Here is a 20,831-nt window from a genome sequence, read left to right as displayed (position 1 = left end):
CTGGCCTAAGCCGCATCTTGCAAGGGCTGGAGAAGAAGGTCTGAGCCTCTGCATGGGGAGCTCACCCGACCCACACCTGTGATGGACTGAGGCCCAGCTGCCACCTGGGGTACTGCTGGGTGATGTCACCACGAGCAGAGTGCAGGCGCTGACCTGGTGTATGCCAGACTGACCCCTGAGGCCTCAAGCGCCTGGCTGGGGTTCACGCTGAGAACTCACATTGGTCTCCTCTAGGGCTTATTTTATAAACTAGCCCCAGCCCTGCATTTGGGGTCATTGGGTCTCACCGGGGTCTGCCCCTCCTGCCACACCCCTCTGCCTTGTGCGCCGGGTGGGTCGCTGGGAGAACAGGGTGGCCCACGGAGCCCCCACCCCCTTACTTTGCCCTGTGAGACCCTGGGGCATCCTGGCCTCGTGGCACAGGGCACGCAGCAGCCTCAGCCCGTGCTTGGCGTGGGAGGGGGGCGGCGGCCTAGGGGCGGTCCCAGGAGCGAGGGGTCCCTGGGCTTCCCGACCACTTCTGGACTGCAGCCATGAGAGGAGCAGGGGCCGGCGGGGGCCGCACAGGAGAGGCCGGGTGGACGCGGCCAGCCAGGGCATCGCGGTGGTCAGGCGAGGACAGGACTCCGGGAGGTTGAGCCGAGCGCTCAGCTGAAGCCCCGCCCCCCTCCTTTACCCCACGACGGGCGCGGCCGCGCGCTTCCGGCCGGACCGGAAGCACCCGGCAACGGCGCCGCGCGCGAAGACGCACTTCCGGTTTGAGGCGGCCGCTGTGCTCGCGACTTCCAGCAGGTGGCGCTGGGGCCCCGGGAACGCGGACGGTGGCCGTTAGCCCTCGAGCATTCTGGGAGTCGCAGTGCTGCCTCTCCCTCCTCCCTCCCTTCCCTACTCAATTCCGGCTCTTTGCGGGAAGGAGAGCCGCTGTTTCCGGAGAGGGGAGTCTCGGAAGAAAAGTGAGGACGCATGCGCAGGGGCTACGCGACCCGGCAGGCCGCGGGAGTAGCGGCCCAGTGCCTTGTGGGAGTCGTAGTTGTACTGGAGCGGATGCCACGGCGCTGGTCCGGCGGAGGACTCGGTTTCCCAGAAGGCCGAGCGCGGCGCAAGATGGAGCCAGCCGGGCGGCGCGGATCCGGTAGGTTTGTGGTGAGGGAGTGCGGCGCTGACTACCGGTCGCGTGTCTGGGAGCTCGCTGTCCGCAGCCTACTTGCCCAAGCCCGGAGCCCCCCCAGAGTGCTTCGTGTCTCCGGTCCCTCGCGGCCTGGGCCCTGGGACCCTATCCGGCCCAGGCCCCCGCCGGAGCAGAGAAAGCCAGGGGTTCTGCTCCCAAGCGGGGCCGCGTGCGCCGGCAGGGAAGCCAGTGGTCCCGCCCCCTGGGACAGGGCCCCAGTCCCCGAGCCCCCGGCCGCTGCACGCTCCTGGCCCACTGAGCTCACACACTCCCGGCTTCCCTGTCGTGGGTTCCTATGAGTGGCCCACTGATCCGGCCACTTCTCTTAGTCGCGGTGGCGTCCCCGGCCGTGCGGACTACAGGAGCGCGAATTTGGGAAGCAGGAGTCTGGCTGGAGTTCTGGCTTTCCCTGCAACGTGCTGTGTGACTGGCACATTCTCCGTGTCTGGCCTTGCCGGCGCTAAACACGTGGGAGGGGTGTGTTTCGTGCTCCCTTTCTCTCTTGGAGGTGTTCCTTCACTTGGGGAGTCGTGCCCCAGAGCAGTGGAGGTCCCGTCCGTGTTTGATCTACTGTGGGGCACTCGCGGCCGCTCCTGGCCCACTTGCCTGGTCCTTCGTGGGCGCACGACAGTGGGTCACCCTGGGCTGGGGGGCTTGGCGGGGAGGAGTTGGTGGATGGATGGGTGAGGCTGGGCTGCCCTCTGAGCCCGGAAATACAAGCTGCGAGGTACCCACCTGGTCACACTTGGGCCACTAAACAATTGTTGATGGCATTTCTGTGCTCTGCTGGGAAGGTGAGGTCTGTGCCGGGTTGTGGGGGAAGTGCCACTGGAAGTCGCTGCAGGAGCTGCAGGGCTTGCCTCTGTTTGGAAGGATGCCCCAGGTGGTCATTACACCCCACTTCCTTGCGGGTTTGGCCCTCAGGTGCCAAGGACCTGGCTGCAGACTCCAGTGGAGCTCCCAGGGCCTCTCCCAGCAATCAGGAGCAGACCTTGCCTTGGGCCAGGCAGGTGGCCCAGTCTTTGTGGAGCACTTGTGGCATGCCATACGCTGTGCTGAGCAGTTAGTAAATGAGCCTACCTGATTGAGAGTGGAGAGCACAGGGTGCTGTTGTGCCTGGGGTCAAGCCCTGGCTGGCTGCCTACTACCACAGCCCCACCCCCGGCGGGGGGGCCTAGACGTGACTCAAGAGCGTTGAATGAGGCGATATTTACAAAGGATCTGCTCTCGGGCCTGACCTCTGTCTGGGCTCCGTAAACCCAGGACCACCCGCTGAGGGCTGTGGCACCACTTATGCATCTTTGTGGTCTGATCTGATGGTTGGCTCTTCCCACCCTCAGCCCACTACAGTTGAGCCGCTGAACGGAGCCGGGACCAAGGCCACCACGCCTTTGCCAGCACTTCCCCCACCAGCACTGGACGCTGGAGTCAGCGTCCGCACAGACATCCATCAGACAAGGGAGGTGAGAGGGCTTTCAGGGGACGGGGATCTCTGTCCCTCGTGTTGTAGGACATAGTTTTTCCTGTGCATCCTGCCACTGGCCCAGGGACAGTGGGTCTACAGGAGGGACCTATCCTAAGTGACTGCGATCCTCAGAAACGAACTTCTTGGGCCGTTCCAGTGTAGGTGTGGTGCGCCCTGGGACACATGTCTGAGGCACGGGCAGGAGAGGCCCTGGAAGCTGAGCAAGGGACAGAGGACGACACTCTGCCTTCTGACACCGTCTCTCTCAGCGACTCAGACTCTGATCTCAGCCCGCCTGTGGAGGCCCAGGGGGACTCAGACCCTGATGAGCCCCTGTTGCCTTTGCGGGGCCTCCCCACAGCCTCGGTGCAGCCATTCCACCTGAGGGGCACGAGCTCCACCTTCTCCTGGCGCAGCCACCACATCTTTGACTGCCTGGAGGGCACAGCCAGGCAGGTTCCGCCATCTGTGGCCCAGACTGACCCGGGTGACAATGGGGGCTTCCTGCGGCCACCGGCACCCTCACGCCAGCCTCCAGGAGAGGGCCCAGGCAGGGCCATTGAGAGCCCTGTCCCCCCGAAGTTGCCCCCGGTCCCTGACTATGTGGCCCATCCTGAGCGCTGGACCAAGTACAGCCTGGAAAGCGTGGCCGAGGTCAGCGAGCAGAGCAACCGGGCTGCTGCTCTGGCCTTCCTGGGCTCCCCGAACCTGGCTGCCCCCAGTGACTACGTGCCCTCTTTCAACCAGGATCCTTCTAGCTGCGGGGAGGGGAGAGTTGTCTTCACCAAACCCACCCGAGCTGGCGAGGCCAGGCCTGAGAGGAAGAGGGCCCTGAGGAAGGCAGGAGAGCCAGGCAGGGGTGTGCCTGGGAACCTGGGTGCCGCAGGGGGTGAAGGCCCTGTGGAGCTGGCCCACCTGGCTGGGCCTGGGAGCCCGGAGGCTGAGGAGTGGAGCAGCCCCCATGGGGGCCTTCAGGAAGTGGGCATGCTGAAGGGGGCTACCCACGCTGGGTCAGCAGCAAGGCCCCCGGTGGTGGAGACTGTTGGCTTCCATGGCAGCAGGAAGCGGAACAGAGACCATTTCCGGAACAAGAACAGCAGCCCCGAGGCCCCAGGTGCTGAGATCTGAGAGAAGAGACTGCCCGGCTGATGTTCCCTGACTAGGCTGGCAGAGGAGGGCAGCCAGGGCCACTGGCCACTTGGGGTGGAGCGCGGCTTGGGGCCCAGCCCCTCGGGAAGGGAGCCAGCGGGCTGCCAATGGGAGGTGCCAGCAGCCTGGGCTGGAGCTCAGTCAGGGTAGTGGTGTCTGAAGCAGAGAGCTTGCCAGTGGACAGCAAAAACCCGGGCCCACCACGTGCCCGTGGGGCAACAGTAAAGGTTTTGGGTATTCCTCAGGCTTTGTGTCTCTGTGTAGATTAGCCACCTCAGGACCAGCGTGGCTGGGGCCTGGTCTGCCACCCGGCACACCCAGGCGCCCTGTTCTCTCTTTCGATCCTCCCCAATTTAGTGTCCAGGGGGCATGGAGGCTTTTTAAATTGATGTCTGGGTTTATCAGCCGTCCATCTTGGTCCAGAGCAAGAGGTGGAGAAGGCCCTGGGCACCTCACCAGGGGTGAGCTCACAATCCCAGCTGTCCAGCGTATGCCCCCAACAGGGCTTGGGGCGAGGAATCCTGATGAAATGGGTCTCTAAGAGGCCAGAATGTGAGTGGGGGCAGGGGCCTTCCCCAGCCCTGGCCATTCTTGCCCCTTGGCTCTGTCCTGCCCAGGCCATGTGTAATGATGGCCAGTGTCCTGGGACCACATTGCCAGATGAGCTGAGCTGTGTGCAGGGGCACTGCGCATGTGGCCAGGCCCAACAGCGGGGGAAGGAACATGAACCCCTGGAGGTGTCAGGGAAGGCAGAGCGGGACAAGCGTGTCACCCCTGTGCCTGGTGGCAAGACGTAGCAGAGCCTGGCCAGCCTGCTGTCCCAGCCCCAGGCCCCCGAGGGAAGGGGGGACCAATGTGGCTAGCCACTCACCCTAGCTAGGGCCACCGCAGGAGCCTGGACCCCCGTCCCACGGGCAGGTAACCCGGCTCACTGCCCCATGGCCTTTACTGACTTGGTGTGGGTGTGCTCTCTAGGAGAAAACAGCCGTGGGGCAGAGGTGGGTCCTCTCGGGGCCATGTCCTGGGGCCATGGCTAGGCCAGCACTTGCTGTTTGAGCAGGTGAGGGTATGTGGGGCTGGCAACTAACGTGCATAGTCAACACCCGGGTCCAGGTCCTAAAGAGCAGAAGTTCTAGCCGCTCATGTTTCCACAAAATGAGTTTTAACAGGTGACACAGGTTGGGTAGGAGACAGGTAGGGGCCCCAAACTGTTGCCCACCAGACGAGGTGCTTTGGCCCAGGCTGGGCAGTTGTGGATGGGCACCCATGGGCCCCCACCCGTCTGGAGAGGGCCCGCCGTACACCACTGTGCTTCCTCGTGGAGAGAGGTCCTGGGGAAGGCACCAGGCAGGGCAAGGCCACTAGAGTCACAGCCCACTGAGGGCGCCACCAGAGGTGGGGGAAGCTTGGTGTGTCTGCGGGGCTGGGATGGCCAGCTAAGAGCCGTGTCCCTGCCTGTCCATCGTGATCGGGACGCTGGGAGGTGGGCCCCACATGCGGACAGTCCACGTGGCTCAGGTGTCTGAGAGCAGCCGGCCAGCCTCCAGGCGCTCACTGCTGTCTGCGTCGCTTCGGTGGCGAGCAGAGGCTTGCTCGCGTCCGCCTTTCAAGGTCTGGGAGTCTGCTGCGGAAGGGAGACCCCTCAGCTGCGGGGGGTCCGGTGGGGCCGGCCCAGGGGAGGGAGAGGGGCGCACAAGCATGGGACGTGGCAGCCCCGGCCGGAAGGGGCCGGGGATGGTGTTTAGGAGGGCTAAACGAGCGGCCCGCTCTCAGCCTGGCTGAGGTGGAGGGCGTCCGCAGAGGGCGCCTGCCCCACCCTAAAGACCATTGCCAGCCAAGGGCCATCGGAGGCCTGGGCCAGTCCCCTCCCAGGCCAGGAAGGCAGATGACAGGGCACGGTGCAACAGTCCTCCGCGTGTCCCCAGGCCAGCCTGTGCCCCTCCCTCAGCTCTGTCTTCCCTGGACACACACTTACTGCAGGAGGAGCTGCTCTGGGCCATGGAGGACAGGAGCACCGCGCAGTAGTTGATCTGGAGGAGGGAGAGGCGTCCAGGGAAGCCCCAGGGTCCCTGCCACCCCGTGACCCTCACCTCCGGGGGCTGTGCTGAGGGAGTGGGCATGAGGGCGAGGTTCCAGGTGTGGAGAGTGGATGGTGAGGGGGTCTGGAGGGCAGGACCCCCTCCAGGGAGAGCATGCTGTCCGTGATGTCACTTGTGGGGGCAGGTACAGGTACTCCGCCCCCCAGGGCCTCACCCTGCCCAGCCTGCCTGCTGAGCCCAGGCCTGCGTGTGGGCCCATGAGCTTGGATGTTGGGGCGCAGGGCTGGATGAGGGCCCCCGTCAGAAGAGCACATGGTCCACCTGCCTACCTGCGACTCCAAACGCTTGATGCGCTTTTCTTGCTCTCTCAGCCCCCCGAGGTGCTGGGCTACAGAGTCCACCCTGCAGCGGAAACCGGTGGGCACGGCGTGCTTGCGTCCGGGCAGCCTCCCCGTCCTCCCCTGTCCCCAGCCACCCAGGCCCTTTGGGGAGGTGTGGGGTGTCTTCCCTTTCCCATCATCCCCAGATCTGAGTACAGAGCCCTTGTCCTCCGTGGGAGCTTGATGGGGCGGAGTGACTGCCAGCAAGAGCGGGGGACGAGGGCAGACAGGAGCCGTGGGCCTGAAGGGACCACTGGGATGGACCATTTTGGGGGGACCCAGAGCAAAGAGGACACCACCTGTATCGGTCCCTCTGCCCCTCTCAGCTTCAGCCTCCCCAGCTCAGAACTGTGACTGGCAGGCGGGGGCCACACCCGACTTTAAGGCAGTCCGCCGCCCGGCAGTGATGGTGACAGAGGTCCCGGAGGGGATCTCACATGGCGCCCCGCTGAGGCTCCGGCCTTCCCTCCGCAGGCCCTTTGCCAGCTCTGCCAGCCCCTCTTGGCGGCCCACGGGGGACAAAGCCCTGGTCTCCAGGCCGGGGGGCTCCGGGGCCCCCGCACAGCCCCTGCGCACCTGTGGGCGGTTTTTCGCAGCACCTCCTCCTGGCTGTCCTTCCTCTGCTTTTCCAGCCTACTCAGGTAGTTCTCCTTCTGAACCGCCTCCCAGGTGACCATCTTCTGGTCCAGGGGCTCCGGCAAGTCTCTCTCTGGGAAGACCAGGCCGCCACGGGCTTGGCTGGAGCCAGGCGGGCCTTGGTGCCGGGAGGGGGGGGTGGGGCAGGCCAATCCCCGTGGGGCACCTGGCCACAGAAGCCCCGGCCCCCACGGGGCCTACCCCCCGCCCTCCGCATCGCTGCAGACGGGCCCGGGGTGTGAGGGGGAGAAAGGCGACGGGCTCAGCCTGTGCCGGCTGCTCAGGGCCTGGACAGCGCCCGACCCGGAGTCCTTGGTGGGGGGCTGGGGGGGGATCCAGGCTTCTGCGTGCCTGCCCGCCCGGCACGTCGCCCGTCCCCCTCCGTGTGGTCTGGGGCTGCCAGCCCGCATCCAGCCCCGCGGGCTCACCCAGGTGCACCCGCTTCTGCTCGGCCCCCTTCCAGAAAACCCTCTTGAGCGCCAGGCTCAGGTGGCTGAGCAGGATGAAGGGTGGCGCCAGGGCGGGGCGCTCATGGTACTCCACGATGAGGTGGTACCGCTGAAACTTCCAGAACATGTCGGCGTTGCCTTGCACCACCTGGAACGTGTAGCTGTGGGGCCGGCGTGTGGGCGGCGGAGCACACATGGCCCCCCCCCCCCCCCCCCCCCCCCCCCCCCCCCCCCCCCCCCCCCCCCCACTCCCAGAGCCCCCTCTCCTGCGATTGTCTCCGCTCACGTGGGGTCTCCCCGTGCCCTCTGCTCCCCTGGACAAGCCCAGGCTGCCCGGTGCAAACCTGTTCTGGGAGCTGCCTATCCCCACGCCCGTCATTGACCGCACCCTCGTCGAGGCCCTGCCCTCCTTCGGCCCACGGTCCAGGCCCCAGCCCCTCGGGGGGTGCAGCGGCCCCTGCAGCCCCATGCCTGGAGGGCTGGGCACTGGTGCCCCTGGGGCCCTGCACGTGGAGGGAGTGCGGCCACCTGAACATGGCGATCAGCAGGTTCATGAGCAGTACGTTGGTGACCAGCAGGAAGGTGACCAGCAGGAGGATGACCAGCCAGTTGGCGTAGAGGTTAGGGCAGGAGGGGGAGTCCTCCTGCAGCAGGGGGTGCAGGGAGCAGTTCACACGGGCTTCTGAAACACAAGTGGCACGGTGGGGGCTGCCTCGGACCGACACCCTCCAGTCTTGAGAGCCTCGTCCTCAGGTTGAGGCCACCCAGGGATGGAGGGCACTGGCCAGGTGGCCCAACTACCCTGGTTGGTTGGGGATTACCTGGCTTAGCCCTGAAAGTTCCTGTGTTAGGGCACCACAGTCCCAGCAAACCAGGGGGACGGTCAGCCTGGGGGCACTGGTCCCACTTCCCACCTCCTCCCGCCTGCACTCACAGCCAGGGCCCTGGGTTCTGGCCATTTGGAGGATGGGGCACAGAAGACTCCCCACCACCAAAGTCTGTGCTCAAAGCTGGTTTGGAGAGAGCTGGTCTAGGCGAGGGGTGACTCTGTCAGGGCCTTTATAACACTAAGGCCTGTCACGTGGCGCCCAGTGAGGGGAGGCAAATCTGCACCATTTTCAAACCTCATCTGGCCACACCGCCCTTGACCCTGAACTACAGTCACCGTAGACACAGAGCATCTCTGGGCCATGCCAGCTCACAGAACATTCTCCGGGCAGTGGGGATGAGTACGCAATCTGGGAGCAGGCTGAGCTCTGCGCCCTGGGAGGCCCGAGGATCACAGCTCCGGCCCCTCCCCAGCCAGCACCCCACGCTCATGGGATAGGAGGCGTGGGAGGAAGGAGCAGAGCATGAGTGCACAGACCACGGCTGCCCTGGGTGCTTGCCACATCTTCCTCAGGAGGGGGCTCGTGGCCACATCTGCCCACCTGCACAGGTCGCGTATGTGCGTGCACCCGCGTTCCCGTGTGGATGCTGCCCATGCCTGCGCACTGGACTGTTTCCACAGCTGCCTCTCTGGGTCTCTGCTGTGGGTCCAGGTGACACTGGTGGCCTTGGTCTCTAAGTGTGTGTACCTGTGTCCCCACGCTGTGCACGCGTGTCAGGCCGGTAGGGCCTGTTTTCACGTGTCCATGTCTCCCTCTTTGAGGGAGCCCCTCTCCTAATTTCCCGAGTGAGTTTTTGTGCCAGGCTGCCCACGGTGAGCGGCTGAGTGTGCGGAAGGTTGTGGGTGAGCAGCGGCCTCCCCGCCCTGGCCCGTGGGTCTGCTCAGGGCTGATTCATGACCCTCCTCTCTCCCCCCGGCGCCCAGGCTCCAGAGCAGTGAGACCTCCATGACTCTCAAAGGTGCCACCAGGCCAGGCTGGAAATTAAATTGTCCCTGGGGCTGAAGCCAGACTGAAGTCAGCCCCAGAGCTTCCCGCCTGGCGTGCAGGGACGGGGCGCACAGCGTGGCCCTCTGGGCCCCAGGCCCACAGGCTGCATGTTAGTGACTCAGCCCAGTCCTGCCCCCTGTGGTGGGGTTACCCAGAGGCCTGAGCGGACAGGAAGCCCAGCCCCAGGAGGGGAAGGGCCGGCCCAGGCCTGGCCCTGGTGGTGGGCTTGGTACTCCAGCATCGGCCCACCTGAGGCAGCCCGGGGGCTGGGACCCCCTCGGGGAGGCCTGCACTCCATCTGCCCTTGGGTAGCCCTGGGCTTCTGGGGAGCAGGGGCCGTGACCCCACCACACACGACTATCCCCCCTTCTCCAGCGTGTGGCTGGGGCTGGCCAGCCCAAGATGTGGCCCTCTGAGTGACCCGGCACTCCCCACCTCCCGAGGGCACTACAGGACAGGGCGGCCAGGGGCCATATGGGGAGGGAGGCAGGGTCTGCTGAAACTAAGAGCCTGAAACAGTATGGGTGGGCAAACGCCGAGGAGTCATGGGGGGCAGGGCACACAAACAGGCCGAGAAAATGTGCCTGCAGAGCACCCCAGTGAGCTGACTTCCATGGTGGTGGAGCCCGTCCCATCCTGGCAGCCTGTGTTCTCATCACTCTTGCTCTCACCCCACTGACAAAGCCTCACGTGTGTGGCTGGCATGCTGACCCCGCCTTACTGACGTCGGTGGTCGGGGTTGGGCCTTAGACCTAGGACACTCCTGACTGTCCTGGGCCCCAGGTGGCCCCGGTCCTGCACACGGGCCCCTGGCACTGGCACACTTTCCCTTAGGGGCTGGTTCCCTCTCCTCCTCACCGAATCCCAGCCATCTCCAGGGCCTGCACAGGTGTCCCTGTCCCCCACCCCAGGGCTCCCCTGCACCTGTCACCACCCAGCCCCCCCACAGTGAAATGGCTCTGCCTCCTGCACTGTACCCACTGTCCTTGGAAATTCTTGGAACCCCCACCAGACCTCAGCCCACACAAGGGCCGGCTGGAGACAGCTACGGCCCCTGACAGGCTACACACATTTGACAGTAGGTAAGGCGCACACACTGCGGTGTGTCCCCGGAAGCAGCAAGGGCGCTGTCAGGAACGGCCCCACGGCCGAGGGGCCTTGCCAGCAGGCGGGCCCAGAGCCTGGTGTGGAGCCTCTGGCAGATGGTGGGGGACAGGGAGGCCCGCTGTCCAGCAGGGCCGCCCAGGAGGGCAAAGGCATCGGTACATGGGTCGGTTAGGGATGGACTGGGACGGCCCCTGCCTGAGCCTGCAGTGCCTGTTGTGGTGGAGCCCATCTAGGGCAGAGGCTGGCCCCGGCCTGCTCTGCGGCCTCCTCTTGCTTGTTCCTAGCCTGGTGCCCAGAGTCTCGGGTCCCTGTGACCAACAAAAATCAGCCTGGAGCTGCCCCTGGGCTGTGGGGCCTGGGGGCCGGCCGCATCTCAGCTGGCTCCTGGCTGGGGCCTCACGTGGCCCTGAAAGGGTTGTAAAAGGAGACTTTGTAGACCGGACCCCACCTGGCCGCACTCTGTGGTGGGGTGTCCTGCTTCCGCGCCCCCCCCCCGGCTGTGTGCTAACCATCGATCTCGTCCAGAGGGATTTGCCCGAAGATCTGCAGGTAGGGCCGGTAGAGCACGCGGCGGAAGACCCACTCCAGGCGCCCGTCGTGGGGGTGCAGCAGTGCCTGCGTGGTCACGCCGTAGGCCACAAGCCACACGCTCAGGAAGAAGAGGAAGAAAAAGACGTCCTTCATCTGCAGGGGGAAGAGCAGAGAGCGTGAGTGGTCGCCCGGCTTGGGGCTCTATCTCACCCCGCCGGGGGCCAGGGCAGGCCCAGCTGCGGCCGGGGCTCACCATGCGCTCCACGATGATGATCTTGGGGCCCAGCTGCTTGTGGATGGCGAAGATGTGGATGAGTCGGAGCGCAAACACCATGAAGTCCACGGCAAGGACTGTGCGGCCCGCCTCAAACACGGAGGGCACCATCCTGGGGGAGGGCGCTGGGTTGGATGGGCTGCTCGTGCCCAGAGAGGGGAAGGAGCTTCCTGCAGACACACAGCGCGGGTGCCAGAGAGAAGCCGGGATTTCTGAGGCCTTTCATGGCTTCGTCCCGCAGGCGGCCCTGCCCACCGGCCCGACCGAGGGGCCCCCGTCAGGCCTCCGGGCCCCACAGACCTGCAGGTGACTCCGACAACGAACAGGAAGATGGCCGTCATGTCACACTTGTTCCAGTTATCCTCCACGTAGAGCACGAACTTCTTCACCAGCTGCGTGTCCTTGTCCCTGAAGAAGCCCTGGCAGAGGGGCAGACCGTCCACTGACAGACAGCTCACTGGAGACAGCCCCGCCCACCCCAGGCTGGGGTCCAGGGGGTCCGGGCTCAGCGGGCTCAGTCCACCGCTGACCTGCCGGATCTCTTCCAGCACCAGCGTGAAGACCCAGAAGTAGAGGGCGGCCTCAGCCGCAGACGGCCCCTGAGGAGGTGGCCTGAAGTCCACCAGCAGGACGTAGGTGAACAGGAAGAGGAACGCAAAGTACATGAGCACGTTCCCCAGGAACACGGTCACGGGCGCGCCCCAGAACATGCGCCAGCGCGTGAGCAGGAAGACGGCGTGCGGCCCCCGGGCGCCCCGAGCCCTCGCTGCCTCGGCCCGCTCGTCCGGCCTGCAGCACAAGGAGACCGCAGTTGGCGGTGAGGCGGCGGCCTGGTGCCCCGCGGAGTGAGTGCCGCCCCCCGGCCAGCCCGCCCCCCGGCCCTCACCCGCTGCCCGGGCTGCAGAGCAGGCTTTTCTCCGTGTCCAGGCTGTCCAGCTCCTGCAGGCCCTCGGGGCCCGTCCTTGGTGCGGCCTCACTGCAAGCACAGGGGACCTCAGGCCCCGTGTGCAGGGCACCAGCCAGCAAAGGAAGCGCTGAGCGCGCTGAGGGATGTGGGGAGGGTCTGCGCACAGCGGGGCCCACACAGGTGCTGCACGTGGGGGGCTGTGGGGACGCGCCACCGGCAGCACCCGCGGAGCCCAGGGCCCCCCGCGGCTGGCAAGCTGGCAGCGCCTGCACCCGGCGCACCTGAAGGTGATGAGGTTGGTGTAGATGAGGGCCGGGCAGAGGAAGGCACACAGCAGCCGCAGGATGGGCGTGCCCGACGCCATGTCCCCCCACCAGATCTTGGTCAGGAAAGCCTGAAATAAAGGCACCGCCGCTGGCCTCCCACCCCCACACCTTTGCTCACACTGTGCCCGGCACCAGGTGTCCTCTCTCGGGCTCAGCTGAAGCCTCACCCTGCATCCCCGCGGGGAAGACCCTTCACAGGAGGAGGCCGGGTTTGGGGTACAGGAGGGCCGAGCCTAGGAGGCGGCCCCTCTGCTGAGACCCGAGGCGGACAAAGGGCTGGCCGGGGACAGCGAGAAGAAAGCCAGGCAGCCGCTTCCAGGAGCCGAGTGTCCCTCCCGTGCCCCCTGCCCGGCGTGACCAGGACTTGGAGGGCGGAGGTGGGGGAAGCCAGATGGTCACCTGCACCCCGTCGTGGGCGAAGAAGGCCTTGGCGTCGGCCTCGGTGGCCAGGTGCAGGCAGGTGGTTCTGCTCCAGGAGCGGTTCCTGCGCACCAGCAGGGCGAACGCGCGGTCCTCGCTGTTGCTGTAGCACTCGGAGAAGAGGCCTGCCCGCGACACCGGCCGCTGGCACCCGCGCCGCCGGGCCCCCACCCTCCTCCCGCCTATGCCCTGAGCCGCGCCCAGCTCCCCGTAGGGACACTGACCATCCTCACCTGCCCTGCCCTGCCCCTCCCTCCCCTGTCGTCACCCCACATGCCCCGACTGACCGGCACTAAGACCCCATGTGCGCCCAAGGACCCATCTGTCCCTCTGTTAGAATGTTAGGGTCTACCTCCCCCCCAGGAGGAGCCTCTGAGGTGACCCCGGCCCCACTGTGTGCGTCGGCTGACCGCCAGCCGGAGCTCACCCAGGGCCAGCTGCTCATACTTGGCCTCGCTCGCGGTGCGGCGCACTTCCGCCCCCGTCTGCAGGTGCGCCATCTCTCTGACGATCTTGCAGGCGGCCAGAGCAGCGGCCACCCCCTCCTGGCCCTAGGAGGCAGGGTGTGAGGAGGCCGGCCTCCCCCGCCCCGCCCGCCCGCGGGAGTCGGGGCCCGCGCACCATGGCCCAGAAGTAGGTGGCCATCTCATGGCGGTTCTGCAGCACGGCCCAGAGGAACAGGTCCCGCCAGGGGTTCTCGCTCTTGCGGCTCAGATCCAGCAGCCACTTCCTGCCCTCGGGCCGCCTGGCCGGGGCCCGTTCCTGGAGGACAGGGCCGTCAGCCTCCTGGCGGCCAGGCCCAGCCCCTCCCAGCCGCCGGCCACTCACCTCCTGGTAGAGCCCACGGCAGGCGTCGTGCAGGAAGTCCTTGAGCAGGCGGGAGACCTCGTGCAGGGAGAAGGCGGGCAGGCCCACGGGCGGCTCCCGGGCCTGCTGGGCGCCCAGGCCGGCCAGCGTCAGCCGTCCCTCCTCGTGCTTGCGCTGCAGCAGGTCGAACAGCAGGCTCTTGGGGGGCGCGGAGCGGTAGAGCCGCTGCAGCCGCCCGTAGGTCAGGAAGTCCCCCACGTCGGCGCCGTTGTCCACAAAGAGCCGCACAAACTCGGGCTTGTCACTCACCAGCGCGTCCATCATCACCTCCTCCAGGTCGCAGGACTGGGGCCGCCACGGGGCACGCCCAGGTGGGGGAGACGGGCAGAGTGAGTGCGAGCCAGGGCACCGGGAGCTCCCCGGCTCCTGCGCCCCATCCTGACCCTCCGACCTGGCTCTGGACCACCGGGGGCCTTGAGTCCCTGGGCATCGGGCAGACCCGTCCTCCCTGGGGGCCGCACGTGGGGAGCTCCCAGCAGGTTCCCTGGCCTCCCCGCCCCCCTCGGCCACGGTGGGCAGGAAGGGGCCCGCCGCTGGGCCTGGGAACACCCTCTGTCCCAGGCCCTCGACACGGTCCTCGCCCTGTGTCGGCCAGAAACGAGGCTCAGGAGGCATCAGCTGGCCGGTGGGTGGGCACCTTCCACTCCACGTCCCCATTGAAGATCTCGCTTCTGGCGATGTCCACGCGGTCCCAGGCCACGGCCAGCTTGAGCTCGTCCAGGTAGTCCTGTGCTTCCTGGCTGTGGCTCTTGCAGGCTGCAGGCAGAGTGGGCAGGAGGTGAGGGGCGAACCCCGGGGTCCACAGAGCCAGTGGGCACAGGGCCCCCCGCGATGGTCTTCTGGATACACAGCCCAGGAACCGCGGCCTGCTTCACACCCTCTTGATAATGGTGAGAGGCTCCCAATGTTGTAAGACTCCCAGGAGCCGGTCCTGGGAGCCCTGGCAGAAACACCGGCCCCCGGGACCGGAATGAGCCGGGGTGAGCAGAGCGGGAGGGAGCAGACGGCCTGTCTGGAGGAGCGTCCCCTCCCTCCAGGGCATCCCAGCCCCAAACTGCCCCTCTGGGCCTGGGTCTGTGGCTTCCCCGAGGTCAGTCCCTTGGCACGGCTGGTCTCCAGTATGAAAAGCATATCAAGTGACAGCCAGACAGTAGGACAGCCCAGGGTCGTCGATTGAGGCACAGAGAGACACAAGGTGGTCCTTGTGCCCCATGGAGGATCCCTCAGCCTTAAGAGCAATGAGGCACGTGCATGTGCTGCGGTCTGGGCAAGCCTCAGACACACTGGGCTCAGAGACGGGAGCTGCAGGCCGCACTCCGTAGCCCCCTGAGAAGAAGGGCCCCGAACGGGCACATCCGTCCAGGCAGACTGCACGCCGGTGGGCACCAGGGCCCAGGGAAACAGGGCATGCCTGACGGCTGCCAGCCCGCTTCGGGGGCAGTGAAGATGTTCCGGAATTAGACCATGAGGATGGTTGACAACTTGCAAATGGACTAAAAGCCCCTGGATTGGACACTTTAAACAGTTTCTTAAATTACAGTAAAACACAGCAGACATCAAACCTGCCAAACACAGGACCCTTTACGGATCTGCATGTCACCTCTGTGTAATTCCAGTATTGTTACATGTGCTGATGGAAACATGGGAGCTGGACCACACACGCACGCATGCACGCACACACACACACAGGTGCCTGCACACGTGCTCCCACCGACGCAGGCACACACACTCATGCACGCACAGGTGCACACAGGTACACACACGTGCTCCCATGGACGCAGGCACACGCATTCATGCACACACATGCATGCAGGTACACGCACATGTGCTCCCACAGACGCGGGTACACGCACTCATGCACACACAGGTGCACACAGGTACACACACGTGCTCCCACCGATGCAGGCACATGCACTCATGCACACGCAGGTGCACATAGGTACACACACGTGATCCCACCGACGCAGGCACATGCACTCATGCACACAGGTACACACGTGCTCCCACCGACGCAGGCACACGCACTCATGCACACGCAGGTACACACACGTGCTCCCACCGACGCAGGCACACGCACTCATGCACACACAGGTACACACACGTGCTCCCACCGATGCGGGCACATGCACTCATGCACACGCAGGTGCAACACAGGTACACACGTGCTCCCACCGACGCAGGCACACGCACTCATGCACACGCAGGTACACACACGTGCTCCCACCGACGCAGGCACACGCACTCATGCACACACAGGTGTGCACAGGTACACATGTGCTCCCACGGACGCAGGCACACGCACTCATGCACACACAGGTACAAACAGGTACACACACGTGCTCCCACTGACGCAGGCACACACACTCATGCACACACAGGTGCACACACGTGCTCCCACCGACGCGGGCACACACACTCATGCACACACAGGTGCACACAGGTACACACACGTGCTCCCATGGACGCAGGCACACGCACTCATGCACACACAGGTACACACACGTGCTCCCACCGATGCAGGCACACACACTCATGCACACACAGGTGCACACAGGTACACACGTGATCCCACAGACACAAGCACACGCACTCATGCACACACAGGTGCATACACGTGCTCCCACCGACGCGGGCACACACACTCATGCACACAGGTGCACACAGGTACACACACGTGCTCCCATGGACGCAGGCACATGCACTCATGCACACACAGGTGCACACACGTGCTCCCACCGACGCAGGTACACGCACTCATGCACACAGGTACACATGTGCTCCCACGGACGCAGGCACACACTCATGCACACACATGTGCACACAGGTACACGCACACGTGCTCCCACTGACGCAGGCACACACACTCATGCACACACAGGTGCACCCAGGTACATACGTGCTCCCATGGACGCAGGCACACACACTCATGCACACACACGTGCTCCCACGGATGCAGGCACACACACTCATGCACACACAGGTGCACACAGGTACACACGTGCTCCCACGGACGCAGGCACACGCACTCATGCACACACACACACACACAGCAGGACGCCGTCCCAGGCCGACATCCCACCTGGGCAGTGGCCTGCCCCACACCCAAGCCCCTGCAAGGTGAGAGCCATGATGGGACAGGGTGTGGGAAGCAGCCCCGTGCCGGCCACAGAGCCGGGGCCACAGGGAGCAGTGGCTGGCCTCCCCACTTCCAGCCGGGGCTCTCACCTTTCACCAGCGCCTTAAGGATGACGGTGTCCAGCTCCTCAGAGCCCTCTTGCTCGAAGTCGTGCACAGTGAGCAGGTGCGGATGGGAGGTGATGTTCTGCAGCTGGGACACCAGGACAAAGGCCCTGAGGTGGCCCTGGGAGCAGGGGGCAGGCCACAGGCCAAGCATGGATGGAGGCACATGCCAGGTGCTCGGCGTGTGAGGTGGGTCCTAGAGAGCAGGCCAGCCGGCTGCCCGGGGCATCGGGGCAGCACCACCCCCAGCCCAGGGGTCTCACTCCGAAGTCCCTTGCTCCGAGGGCCTGAGGCAGAGCCAGCATGGAGGCTTCGTGGGGAGAGGGAGGAGGCTGGGCCCTTCTGCCTGGGCCGGGGGCACAAGGCGCCCAGGAGGAGTTTGTCCCAGGGTCAGCCCTGCCCAGGAGAAGGGGATGGGACAGGGAGGAGTACCCGGGAGGCTCCTACCAGCTCAGTCCAGTGTACGATGTCCTCCCAGCAGAAATGTTCACCCGGAAACTTCTCTTTAAACTGCTTCTCGGCCACCTGGGGCACCAGGAGGTGGGGCTGGTTCACCAGGGCTGCCAGCACGTCCGCGATGCCCCCTGAGCCTGCCAGAATCAGCCACGGGGCAGCATGCTCCACGGCCCTGGAAATCCTCTGAGGTGTCACGGTGGGGAGAGTGGGCCCCATGTCAGCTTGGGCGCCGTACTGAGCCCACGTGCCAGAGGTGCCCTGTCCCAGGCCAGGGAGGGCCCTGCAGGCAGCCACGGCCGGCTGGGGGTCTCCCGCCAGGCCCCGCCTCCCTCCCCTGCCCTACCTCCAGGGTGCTGGGGTCACCATTGACCAGCAGACAGAGGACGGGGATCTCGATGCTGCTGGTGCCTGTGGACAGAGCACCCGTGAGGTCTGCCCTGGTCCAGGTAAGTGGAGGGCCTGGCACCCTCCCTGTGCGGGGGCCACCCAGGCCTCAGACCATCAGCCCCCCCCCATTTTCTGGGCAAATGCAGGCCCAGAGGCTGTTTCTAGTGAAGAGTGGGCTCCAGGCTGCATATGGCATGTACCTGCCCCTTCACCTGGAGACCACTACGGCTGCTCATGGCCTTTTCAACAGAAAGGAACGTTGGTGAAATCCAGCGTTCAGTCCCTGGCCACAGCAGCCACAATTAGGTGCCAGCATCTATCCCCATCCAGCCATGCTGCAGACCACTGGCGGACCCCAGGAGCAAACCAAAGAGGTAAAGGGGGGGCCTTGGCCGGTTTCGTCCCCCAAGCATAAACCAGAAGCAAGACTCTGGAATGTGAGGCCAGCTGGTGCTGGGGAGGCAGGGGCCACCAGCCTCCCGGCAGGTGCCTCCTGATTGAATCTGGAGGAGAGATCATGGTGTGCGAGCCGTCCAGGCTTCCGCCAACCAGAGTGCCGTACCACCTCATGGTTGTGTTTTCATTTTTAAAGGACACTCAGTTAATAGTTTATATTGCTTATAAATATTATAAGCAGTTATATGTTTTGTGTGTAAATTTTTGTTACACATCAGTATTTCGTAAATCCATCTATCAAACCCCCCTCCGGCTGCAGGCGCACCTATTCCTTGGGTAACACTGCCCTCTGGTGGCAGCGTACCTCATGGCTGGTAGAGGGAAATAGGCTTCTCAAAACTTGCAAATCTGTGTTCTTCCCAAAGCCCTGAGCCCACAGAAAGAGCCTCTGGCCAGGGGCGCCCCCATGTAAACATACCCGCAACTACTCTGCCATCTGGCGGGAATGTCGCTCCCTGGCAGGGCTACACCCCTAGCTGCACCCCCACCAACCCGCTGGCAGCTTCCCATCCCAGACCACCTGACAGCCCAGGCCTCCACTCCCAGGCATGCTCGGTGCCTTCAGCCCACCTGGGGGTCCAGCCCCTGCCCTCAGGTTTTCCCCCCAGGAACCCCCCCACCGTGACCTCCCCAGGGCAGGCCTCACCCCCGTAGCCAGTTCTCTGCTCCGAGATGTGCTTCTCCAGTCTCAGCCTCAGCTCCGTCAGCCCATCCCCCTTCCCAGGGGGCCCAGGCTCCACCAGGATGAAGTGGGCCTGGTTGTTGTCCAGCAAGCAGAGGGGGCCCTGGCCGCTGCCCTCGTCCGTGGGGTAGTGGACAGGGCTGTGCTCCTGGGCCCCCACCCCCCCGCACAGCATGAGGCCGGGGCCAGCCAGAGGGAGGGCTGTGCAGCTGGCGCAGGGGCCCAGGAGCAGGCGGGGCGGGGAGTGGATCCTCCAGACAGAACCAGGGCCTCAGGAAGCTCCCCTCGCTCCCTGGCCCTGCCTCAAGCCGACCCTGGGCTGGGAGCCGAGGCCGCTCGCCCGGGGTTGCCCAGGCTTGCTGGTGACCCTCCGGTCCTTGGTCCTGGCCAGGGCAGAGGGTCGGTCTGTGCTGGCTGGGAGCCTGGCCGACCCCTCCCCACACTATTCCCTAGGCAATGCTGCCACCTGCTGGTCGCATGCCGGGCTCTCCCTCCTCCCCCTCCTCCTCTCTCTGCCCCCTACCCTCCTCCCTCCTGCTTCCTTTTCTTCTCCCTCCTCCCCCTCACCTCCCCCCCTCCTCTCCCCTTTCCTTTCTCCTCCCTACCCTCTTCTGCACCCTCTCCTTCCCCTCCTTTCCTCATCTTTCCCCTCCTTCCCCTCCTCCCCCTCCTTCCCTTTCCTCTCCCTCTTCCTCCCCCTCCCCTCCTCCCCTGCTCACCCTTCACCTCCCCCACCCCTCCTCTCTCCTCCCTCCTCTCCCTCTTCCCTCTCCCTGCTCCCCTCCCACAGATTCCCCTCAGGGTCTCAACACCGCAGGGTGCCTGCCCCACTCCCAGAGCCTGGGAGCCTCAGGGCAGGGCCACTCTGTCCTCAGCAGGCCTGGAATACAGAGGGCCTCAGGAGATGTTTGCCGAAGGACCAATGGGCGGCAGATGGGGGGCTGTGGTCAGCCTTTGAGACTGCATTGGTGGCTTCCTCGGCAGACCTCCCTCCCACCCTGGGGGATCCTTGGGGGCCCTGGGCCCCTCCCTGCCTCCTAGGTCCACCTTGCCCAGCGGCCGTGGTGCTCCAAGACAGACGCTTACCTGGGCATCGTCCAGAAGCTGACGGTGCAGGACGCAGCGCAGCGAGGCGAGGCCGATGGCCACCACACGGGCCCTGGCGGACGTGCTGGCCAGTGAGTGGTCCCTCACGGCCTGTCCGACGTATCGGGCGAGGCCCACGCGGAGCGCGCTGGTCAGGATCCAGGCCCCTGTGGCATGTGTGCCCATAGCCCCCGGGTTCTGCCCCTCCAGCTGGCAGGCCCAGGTCCCCAGGTCCCCAGGCCCATGGGAGCCACGGCACCTCTCCTGCCTGTGGGCGTCAGCTGGGAGCAGGCCCCTGGTGCCACCCTGGACAGCAGGCCACAGGGCTCCACCCCACTGTCTGGGCTGGGGACCAGCACCTGGGAGGATTTCTCCAAATTATGAAGCCCCAGCCCCCTGGGGTCTGTCGGCCTTTTCCTTTGCTGCCCCAAGGATCCCCTCTGTGGCAAGGGAGGTCAGAAGCCCCCGACCTTGCACTGGGTTTTCTGCGGGCTCAGCGGCCTGAACATAGAGCCCAGTAACCTGGTTCCAACCCACTGACAGTCCAGCCAGATTGCTCCCTTGCTGGAGGCAGACAGGGCAGCGGGGGCCCACCGACAGGCACGGGGCCTCTCGCCAAGGACCAGGGGCGCGCCTGCACGTTTGCCGGGGGAGGCCTGGAGCCGGGGGACCTCGGCTGCTGCAGGGAGGGAGCCACACGGGCCAGTGGCCTTGGACGCTCCCCGCTCGGGGGCTCCGGGGGGCCTCACCTGTGCTCTGAGCCGCCTTCACCAACCCCTTGCGCAGGACGTCCCGCAGCCAGGACTTCACAGCGAACGGCCGCTCTTCTCCCACCAGGGACACCACCAGGTTGGGGGCAGGTAGGTGCCACTCAGCCAGCAGGAGGTCGAAGAGCTCGGAGGGGGCCACGTCGCTGGACACCTTCACGA

At 65.5% G+C, this 20,831-nt stretch overlaps 3 protein-coding genes across 6 annotated transcripts; 2 read left to right on the top strand and 1 right to left on the bottom strand.

Annotated features, from left to right (window-relative positions):
• The first annotated feature begins 907 nt into the window (after nt 1-907).
• TSSC4 (tumor suppressing subtransferable candidate 4) lies at nt 908-4,027 on the top strand. Its single transcript, XM_019800607.2, has 2 exons — nt 908-1,132; nt 2,509-4,027. Exon 2 carries the CDS (start codon nt 2,817-2,819, stop codon nt 3,759-3,761), a length of 945 nt encoding a protein of 314 aa, XP_019656166.1. The 5' UTR covers nt 908-1,132; nt 2,509-2,816; the 3' UTR covers nt 3,762-4,027.
• A 944-nt stretch (nt 4,028-4,971) lies between these two features.
• On the bottom strand, nt 4,972-19,309 carry TRPM5 (transient receptor potential cation channel subfamily M member 5). 3 transcript variants are annotated; one of them, XM_034644708.1, is made up of 20 exons: nt 18,781-19,309; nt 17,635-17,699; nt 17,283-17,474; nt 16,821-16,923; nt 14,233-14,351; nt 13,350-13,880; nt 13,156-13,279; nt 12,708-12,853; nt 12,264-12,376; nt 11,962-12,051; nt 11,606-11,864; nt 11,376-11,494; nt 11,055-11,187; nt 10,780-10,954; nt 7,815-7,968; nt 7,266-7,447; nt 6,778-6,910; nt 6,151-6,223; nt 5,758-5,812; nt 4,972-5,406 (listed from the first exon to the last, which is right to left on the bottom strand). In XM_034644708.1, exons 1-20 carry the CDS (start codon nt 18,989-18,991, stop codon nt 5,297-5,299), a joined length of 3,087 nt encoding a protein of 1,028 aa, XP_034500599.1. In that variant the 5' UTR covers nt 18,992-19,309; the 3' UTR covers nt 4,972-5,296. The 3 variants fall into 3 exon arrangements, with proteins under 3 accessions (XP_034500599.1, XP_034500597.1, XP_034500598.1); XM_034644706.1 differs by having other exon boundaries at nt 11,376-11,864; nt 13,350-13,490; nt 13,557-13,880; XM_034644707.1 differs by having other exon boundaries at nt 4,972-5,403; nt 11,376-11,864; nt 13,350-13,490; nt 13,557-13,880.
• On the top strand, nt 13,805-16,862 carry LOC117796589 (uncharacterized protein SPEM3-like). 2 transcript variants are annotated; one of them, XM_034644710.1, is made up of 3 exons: nt 13,805-15,584; nt 15,750-16,149; nt 16,250-16,862. In XM_034644710.1, the coding sequence occupies exons 1-3, from the start codon at nt 15,263-15,265 to the stop codon at nt 16,836-16,838; spliced, it is 1,311 nt and encodes a 436-aa protein (XP_034500601.1). In that variant the 5' UTR covers nt 13,805-15,262; the 3' UTR covers nt 16,839-16,862. The 2 variants fall into 2 exon arrangements, with proteins under 2 accessions (XP_034500601.1, XP_034500600.1); XM_034644709.1 differs by having other exon boundaries at nt 13,805-16,149.
• Nucleotides 19,310-20,831: the final 1,522 nt, after the last annotated feature.

This window comes from Ailuropoda melanoleuca, chromosome 16 (assembly GCF_002007445.2).
Source record: "Ailuropoda melanoleuca isolate Jingjing chromosome 16, ASM200744v2, whole genome shotgun sequence".
NCBI lineage: Eukaryota > Metazoa > Chordata > Mammalia > Carnivora > Ursidae > Ailuropoda > Ailuropoda melanoleuca.
The sequence above is the reverse complement of the archived record's forward strand: the minus strand, read 5'-3'. Positions and strand labels throughout refer to the sequence as shown.